Raw genomic sequence first — 8,512 nt, forward strand, 5'->3', positions numbered from 1 at the left:
GATCATGTGTTGTATGCCTGACAATCGCATCACCGAGCGACTTATTTAATACGGATCTTTGCTTTGGAAATCAACACCAAAGAGATTGAGATACCCTAAAGAACCCCATCTCAATAACGCGGCAATCGACACCCCGGGGAATGCTAACTTTTGACCTGTCCGCGTGGAGTAGAGCCGTGAATTCAAGATTCGTGGGATAAAGGACAGACATCAACGAAGAGCGAAAATCAATCTTAAAATTAAGAGCCAAATCATGCAACAGACCCAACCTTCCAAATATCTCTGTACTATAGTCTCCGTCTCTCTCTCTCTGTCTTTCTCTTTCTCTCTCTTTCTCTTTCTCTCCTCTCTCTCTCTCTCTTTTTCTCTTTCCTCGCTACAAACACATTCATTTTTTTACTTATAAATAGAGTAATTCAAAGGGAGACAAACAAATAAATATAATAATATGTGGTAAAATGTGTACAGCGAAACATATACCATCATAAATAGAACATAACATTATTTAAAATGATATTATTATTACGTGTCATTTTGACAACATTTTGGAATTATAAATTTGTTCAAATTTTTTTTTCTACATTTATCACAAAATATAGATTTGTATTTTTTAAATAAAAGTTGTCTATCAAAATTTGTTATGTAAAATTAAATTCTTATTGTTCTACCGCGTGAAGCCAATTGGGCTGTTATAAGAGCTATCCTATTCAAAACATTATAAGACAATGGGGATTAAGTATATCCTCCACATAAGCACATGGAAAGGAAATTATTTGTTAAAGGAGGAGACACTTTAGGTTCGTTGTTTTCTGGTGCCCAAAATAAATTTCAGAGTCCTTAAGATTCTAATAGTGACTCTTGATGTTAATCTAGTGATTCTAGTGATTCTTTTAAACAAGGTTCCAAAATCACGTATTTTTAACGTCATTATTATGTCCTCCTTTAGTGGCGAAGCGACTGTGGATCATCTCATGGAAATGAGATTAATGCCTGATATTAGCTTTGATCGGAATGATGTCGCCCAAACATCAGTTTCCCCCCCCCCTCTCCACGCAGCTGATGTATCCAAAAGGAACGGCTATTGCCGATGCAGTTTGGGGTCAGCAGCGTCGCAGGTTCTGCCCAGGGTGTAACACTGGGTGCTGGGAGCTATTGGTCTGAACTGCCCACAGGTTGTGACGTTGAAACGAGCTATTAGTCTTAACTGCCCACATGTTGTGACGTTGCAACGAGCTATTGGTGTGAACTGCCCACAGGTTGTGACGTTGCAACGAGCTATTAGTCTTAACTGCCCACAGGTTGTGACGATGCAACGAGCTCTTAGTCTTAACTGCCCACAGGTTGTGACGTTGCAACGAGCTATTAGTCTTAACTGCCCACAGGTTGTGACGATGCAATGAGCTATTATTTTAAACTGCCCACAGGTTGTGACGATGCAATGAACTATTAGTCTAAACTGCCCACAGGTTGTGACGTTGCAGATCAGTATTGAGGCCTGCCATAAGGAATGGCCATGATAGTGGTCCGTATTTCGGAGATCGCCGTAGTGAAGAAACAAAATAAAAAGCAGTCAGTCAAGCCTAGAGACAATGGTTACATCGTAGGGCAAGGGCACTGCTGTAACTCCAAGGTGGTATCTTAGTGGAGGCGGGTTGCCCTGTTCAGTCGGTCGAAATTCAAATTTCTGAAACATGTTGGACAAATATAGGAAGAGTTCTGTTTTGGCCATGCTCTCCCCGAGACAATCGCGTTTTCCCAGGGCGAACGGAACAAACTGTTCAGGCGTTAGAAGTTTTCCCTCTTGATCAATAAACCTCTCCGGTCTGAAGCTCATGACGTCATTTCCCCAGATTTTCGCATCATGTAAGACTGAGTCAAGAGAAGGAGTGATGTATGCGCCTTTTGGAATAGTGTAGCCTCTAATATTTACATCCCTCGGACAGGTGCGGACTAAAGAATAAGGGGCGATACTGGCCAGTCTCTGAGTCTCCATGATAGCTGCGTTCAAGTACGTCAGATTCTGTTTGTCTCGGATGTTTGGTTCTCTCTCAGTTCCAACATGTTCATTAATTTCATCGAATACTTTCTTCTGGACATCTGGATGATGTAACATGTACAGTACAAACCAGTCGATAGTAGTGGAAGTAGTTTCCGTTCCAGCGTTGAAAAAATCGAACACAAGCCGCTTCAGACCATTCTCACACATAGTGGTATCGGCGCCATTCTCCTTGCGTCTGCTCAGTTCTTGTAGATACTCGGTAACCAGATTGTCCCCCTTGTTTCCGTCTCGACACTCTTCTATAAATACACTCAAGAGCCGTAACATTTCTTGTACATCCGCTTCAAATTTCTTCAGGTGAAACAAGTCCCCAGGCAGGTATTGCAGCACTGGGATGAAATTGACCACACCGTTTAATTGGAAAGTTCGGAAGATGCTGTCCACAAGAAATGTGAGCTTGATGAGGGACGGGTCAGTGTAGTCGAATCTCTGACCAAACATGATAGAACAGATAATGTTAGAAGTACTTATTGTTGTCATCAACTTGATGTCAGTGGGCCTCCCGAGACATTCCGATAAAGAACTGATATAGAAGGACACTTCCTCTTGTATTCTTTCGGCAAGAATGTTTTTTCCGAAACCGAAATTGCGAAGAATCTGAAGACTGACTGAGCGATGCTCTTTCCACGTTTTTCCCGTAGAGGTTATAACCCCTGCTTGGGGGAGCCGCGTCATCTGTAACAATAAACAAATATGGAATTTATCAAGGAATATAAAATAAAAGTTTGTTAGTTGTTGTTTTTTTAACGATAAATCTTCCTTCGTTAAACTGATGGTATTTAATGGAAGACACGTGACTTGGCTCTCAATAGATCCTTCTTCTTCGTCTAGCACACATTTAGCTCCTGAGCTGTAAGCTCTTTTACAGACGTTCTGAATAGATAAAAAAAAGATGAAGGTTTATCCCTTCCCTCCCAAAAAAAAAATCCTAATGGACCTCATTCACCAACTAACAACATCGAGTCACATGCTTCTCTATCTCTTCTATACAAATTACGATCTAATTTTAATCAATAATGGTTATCACGTGACAGTTTTTTTCCTCGTTGTTTTATCAATATTATCACGTGACCGTTCGCTTTGGTAAAAGAAGTCCTTTACGTATGATTCTACTCAAGAGTATAGAAAATTGTCGATTGGTGAAATATGGTCTAGTTAACAGTAACAGTATTATTATTATTATTCTTATCTTATATAATACAGACGTTACTTCAAAAAAGAAGATGATTACGTCCTACGCGTCATGCATTTAGTCATGCATGTTAACCAATGACTTAAATTCTGCCAAGTCACTGGTTTTCCTGGCTAGCTCAGGCAACCCATTCCATGCTCTAATAGCACTAGGGAAGAAGGAGTGTTTGTACAAATTTGTCCTAGCATATGGGACGAGGAATGTGCCTTTATCTTTGTGTCTATCTGAGTATTTTATTAAATTTTGTATTTGAAGATTATGGTTCAGTGTTTTATGTATGATTGCTACTTTACTTTTGAGCCTTCTGTCCTGAAGGCTTTCTAAATTTAGTGATTTTACTAAAGGTGTTACTCTAGTCAAATGTGAATATTCGTTTGTTATGAATCGCACTGCTCTATTTTGTGTCTGTTCTAGTTTCTTAATGTTTTCTTGAGTAGAGGGGTCCCAAACAGAGGATGCATATTCTATTATTATTATTATAGGCATAGCTAGAATGGCACATGTGATGCGTAGGGCGTAACTATCTCATTTTTTAAAGTAATGTCCAAAAAAATAAGATATATACACATATGCAGTGTCACAAACTAATTCCAGCAATCATTTCCACATAAAATAATGCTCACACTCTTCCTGGAAGTCTTTTTGTTCGACTCTTCACGGAACACATCCGGGAATTCCCACTGACGTGTGTTCAAACTAAAACGTAAGCCAAATTTAATTTTAAGATGACTATGTTGTGATAGTAAGTGTATGTGTTTTGAGTGGCTGGTAGTGCAGTGTGTGTGTGTGCCTGTGTATGAAATGACCAGTGGACCTTGAGTGTACATGGTTGAGTGAACAGCAGTGTGTCAGGACTGTATGTAAAAAGAAGTCAGTTTAGAGAACAAGTGGCTGGAGTAAAGAACAGAAATAGAGAGTAATAAAATCATTGTGTTTATTGAAGCTCATATTGTTTTAGTCTATTAAATATGTATTGAACAATTGTAACGATCAAATCAGAGTTTTCCCTGTGAGGCCAATTAGCTAGTAACTTTTTCCCAAAGATATACATAAACTGTCATAAACTGTCCGATTTCTATGAAAATTGTTAGAGCCGTTTTCAAAATTCGTGTCCGGCAGGTTTTAGGTTCAACCCTCAAAGAGCTTGCAAGCTGATAAGGGGAATTTTGTGGACAAGTCAGCTGACTAAAAGCAAAAAACAAAACATAGAATACATTCCCCTTCTTTTCTTTCTGCACAATCATCAATGGAAAAAAAAACCTGTTTCAACATGAAAGAGTTGCTTTTCCTAACTAGTAGATCTAGTAAAGACTTAGTTCAATGTGCTACACTCTAATGTCTATTATGCCTCGTTCTGTCATATCGAGATAGGTAATAAAGTAAAGGGGTCTGGACCTATTGTTGCGTAAACATAATACACGGGGCAGCTGGAAAAACAACTTCAATATAATATTCGGTGCAACTATTTTTTTTTCTTTGCAAAATGAACATAAACAAAAAAACAACGGTAGGTGAGTTTTATTAGTACCAGCTACAGTCAGTAGCATTTTCGAAGCCAGAGTCAGGGCCGGCCTTAGATAAATGGAAACCCTAGGCGAAGTGTAATTATTGTAAAAAAAAAAGTAAGTGTAAAAAAAAAAATAGAAAAATAAAAATTAAAACAGCGAAAAAAATAAAATTGTACAATTCATTAAAAGTCTAGTTTATTTCAATAATACCTTTTAACTCTTTCTATACGTAATTATTTACCACATTATGGTGGAATCAACGTTGGTATCGTCAGTTAGGAGAGAAAGAGTTAAGAGAAGTTTCGTTATTTCTTTTCTAAAAAAATGTCCTTTGCGAGGCCACCACCAACCGGAGGCCCTATGCGTCTGCCTAGTTTGTCTATGCCTAAGGCCGGCCCTGGTGCCGGATTTATGTATATTCAAAACAAGCTAAAACCTAAAGACGTCAAGAAATATTTAACACTGACAGTGTCCACAACATGTAAGGGTCCCAAAAGGGCCCAATATCTTTAATAGTTTAGGGCATTTTCAAGCCTAAATACTGCACAGGGCAGAGGGATTTATGTTAGCTGTCAATACGAGAATGTTTGTAAATATATGCAAATATGGATATGCCATCGATGGGAATCATGGTCGAGAAGCGTGGTCGAGAGGCCAAGTGCGCTTGAACTTGGCTTGGCTTGGCTACCTAGAATGGGGTTCGATGTTCGACACCCGACTCGGGCAGAGTTGTGTTTACTGAGCGCCTAAAGGCAGCACGGAAAACCAACTCCTAGATACCCCCTCCCCACTGGTCCACAAATGAGATTGGACCAAAGCGCTCTGAGCATGTTATAAGCGCTATATAAAAGCTATAATAATATCAGCGATAGCCTAAAAATGAGATCACTAATAATGTGGCGTGAACCTACTTTGTCCAGCACGGTGTAAGGTCTGTCAGTGAAGTCTTCTGCTTTGTGCACTAAGGCCTCTTTGATCAGGTCATAGCCGTTCAATACCACTAAGACCTTTGACCCCAACTGAAGACTGTAAAATATACATTAAATGAACATTCTTGAACAAAAAAAGTAAAGAGGGCTGTACGGTGATTCTGTACATTTAAAATAAAAGCGTAGAATTCAATGGCAGATATATAATTTTTACAAATTAATTAAAAATTTATTAATGAATTAATTAATAATTAATTTTATATTATTTATTATAATTTATTATAGTTATAATATCATTAAAAAGGATTATTATTATCATTATTATTATTAATATTATGTCAGAAACGAATGAGTAGTCAATCTCTGGCGCTTCCAGTGTCCAGTTTCGTTAAAGAGAAACAAAATCGAAGTCCCTTTAACAATGTCCACTGAGGAATTTTCTGGTGATGTGGCAGGTCTGCAGCAGTACCGCCCTCTGACAGGCAACGAAGAATGTTAAGGTCCTTGAAGGTGTCTGTGAGGTCAGTTGTTTAAATCCCCTCGGTTGATATGACAATGGGGTATATTGTTATTTCGGAAAATTTCCATAGACGCTTAATCTCCAAGCCTATAGGTTCCCATATTTTCTTTGTTTTTCTATCTCAGTTTTTCTTCTTCTTCTTATTATTATTATTATTATATCCCGGGGCTGAATGCTTACTTTGTATGTTGTATAAGCATGACGTGTAACATACAACAACAGTTCGAATTGGGACTATTTATAACTCCTCCTTTGTTGTCCTTGATTAGCACAATCTCATTAGCTAGGAACTCGAAGATGGCATTGAAGTTCAACTTTCGCACCAAGTGTTGGTAGGTTGGGTGTGCGGCAGCGTTGTCTGCTTGTACTATGTTTTGTTGGGTTTTTTTAACGCACAGACCTTCTGCAGATCGTAGACCTCCTACAGAACGTAGACCTCCAGTGGACTGTAGACCTCCTGCAGACCGTACACCTCCTCCGAAAAAGTAGACCTCCAACAGAATGTAGACCTCCAGCGGAATGTAGCCGTCTGTGGAACGTAGCCCTCTTGCGGAACGTAGATCTCCTGAAGAATGTAGACCTCCTGCGAACCGTAGACCTTCTTCAGCACGTAGGCCTTCTAGGGACCGTAGACCTCCTTTGTAACGTAGACCTCCTTCAGAACACAGACCTTCTGCGGAAGGTAGACCTCCTGCGAAACGTAGATCTCCTGCAGAGCGTAACCTCCTGCAGAGGATGCCAGCGGGCACAATTTAAACTCCTGACCATTCACCACAACCAGTCAGCCTTCCAAGAGGATATATCTCTACTTCATATACAAGTCACTGGCTTCTAGTGCGAAGATTAAAGATGGGTAAAGTAGTCCTCATGACTAGAACCCAGTCGCGACCTTTGACACATCTGATGTAAACTAAACCGTTGTCCGCCTGAGTTCTATTTTAGTTCTTTTTAATGCGTCGTGTGCCTGTCTTAGGGATGCTGATATTTTAACTGAAATTATGTTTGAACATCATACCCAAGCATTCAGACTCATGAAATCAAATCATATCTGTCATATATAGATATTAATATAGATAGATAGATAGATAGATAGATAGATAGATAGATAGATAGATAGATAGATAGATAGATAGATAGATAGATAGATAGATAGATAGATAGATAGATAGATAGATAGATAGAGATAGATAGATAGATAGATGGATGGATGGATGGATGGATGGATGGGAGAGATAGATAGATAGATAGATATGAGAGAAAGATAGATAGATAGATAGGAGAGAAAGATAGATAGATAGATAGGAGAGAAATATAGATAGATAGATAGATAGATAGATAGATAGATAGATAGATAGATAGATAGATAGATAGATAGATAAATAGATAGATAGCAGTTGTCTCACCAGAAAATGTCTCCGCATTCCACTCGCCACCTCTTGAACTTTGACCTCTGCTCAGAAACCAATGCAAACAGGTGACCCACTATGGGCAGTGGTCTAACGGGGTATGGTGGAAGACGGCCAGTGTTTTTGCTGAACCAGAAGTAGACAGAGAGGGCAATGATGGCCGAGATGATGGCCCAGGTCAACAAGATGTCCATCTGTTTGTCGAATCAATAACTAGCGTGTTAATGACATAAAAAAAATTATAATTCATTACTTGTCTCTGATTTTGCAAATGTAGTTTCATGATGATAATAAGGTATAATTTGTGATTGATTCCTTTCAAACTGCACTAGAATATGGGAGAACTAACTTAAAGCTGTGTGGTATGTTACGCTCAACAGAAAAAGTGCTAATTTTAAGATGTGATAGCTTCGCACCTAGCGCAATGTCTAAGCATAAAATGTGATGACTAACATGCAAGTCCGACAACCCTTCCTAATAGTATTACTTATCAACATGTATCTTCTCCAGCTGAAATTTCATTTGTTACCCCCCCCCCCCCCTTTCCCTCTATATTCTATTAATTTCTTTTCAATCAAATGGTGACATATCTGCGGTGATAGTCCGCAGTATATCCCGTGTTTACACAACCATCCATCCATTCATCTCTCTCTTTCTCTCTCTCTCTCTCTCTCTCCCTCTCTCTCTCTAATAAAGCCTGTCTTCGAGTCCGCAGTATATCCCGTGTTTACACAACCTTCCATCCATCCATCCATCTCTCTCTTTCTCTCTCTCTCTCTCTCTTTGTCTGTCTGTCTCTAAAAAAGCCTGTCTTCGAGTCCGCAGTATATCCCGTGTTTACACAATCAACCATCCATCCATCCATCTCTCTCTTTCTCTCTCTCTGTCTCTCTCTCTG

General features: G+C 39.2%; 1 protein-coding gene across 1 annotated transcript; it reads right to left on the bottom strand.

Annotated features, from left to right (window-relative positions):
• Nucleotides 1-475: 475 nt before the first annotated feature.
• LOC106054491 (cytochrome P450 18a1-like) lies at nucleotides 476-7,828 on the bottom strand. The gene is made up of 3 exons (XM_013210374.2): nucleotides 7,612-7,828; nucleotides 5,671-5,785; nucleotides 476-2,734 (listed from the first exon to the last, which is right to left on the bottom strand). Exons 1-3 carry the CDS (start codon nucleotides 7,806-7,808, stop codon nucleotides 1,571-1,573), a joined length of 1,476 nt encoding a protein of 491 aa, XP_013065828.2. The 5' UTR covers nucleotides 7,809-7,828; the 3' UTR covers nucleotides 476-1,570.
• Nucleotides 7,829-8,512: the final 684 nt, after the last annotated feature.

Source organism: Biomphalaria glabrata, chromosome 3 (genome assembly GCF_947242115.1).
Source record: "Biomphalaria glabrata chromosome 3, xgBioGlab47.1, whole genome shotgun sequence".
NCBI classification, from domain to species: Eukaryota; Metazoa; Mollusca; class Gastropoda; family Planorbidae; genus Biomphalaria; species Biomphalaria glabrata.

What these genes read in the sequence shown, in the direction of transcription:
- LOC106054491 (XM_013210374.2), bottom strand. Translation starts at nt 7,808, where the DNA reads ATGGACATCTTGTTGACCTGGGCCATCATCTCGGCCATCATTGCCCTC. An exon ending in GAATGCGGAGACATTTTCTG is followed by an intron (nt 5,786 to 7,611) that starts GTGAGACAACTG and finishes TATATTTTACAG; the next exon opens with TCTTCAGTTGGGGTCAAAGG. An exon ending in CTTACACCGTGCTGGACAAA is followed by an intron (nt 2,735 to 5,670) that starts GTAGGTTCACGC and finishes TTATTGTTACAG; the next exon opens with ATGACGCGGCTCCCCCAAGC.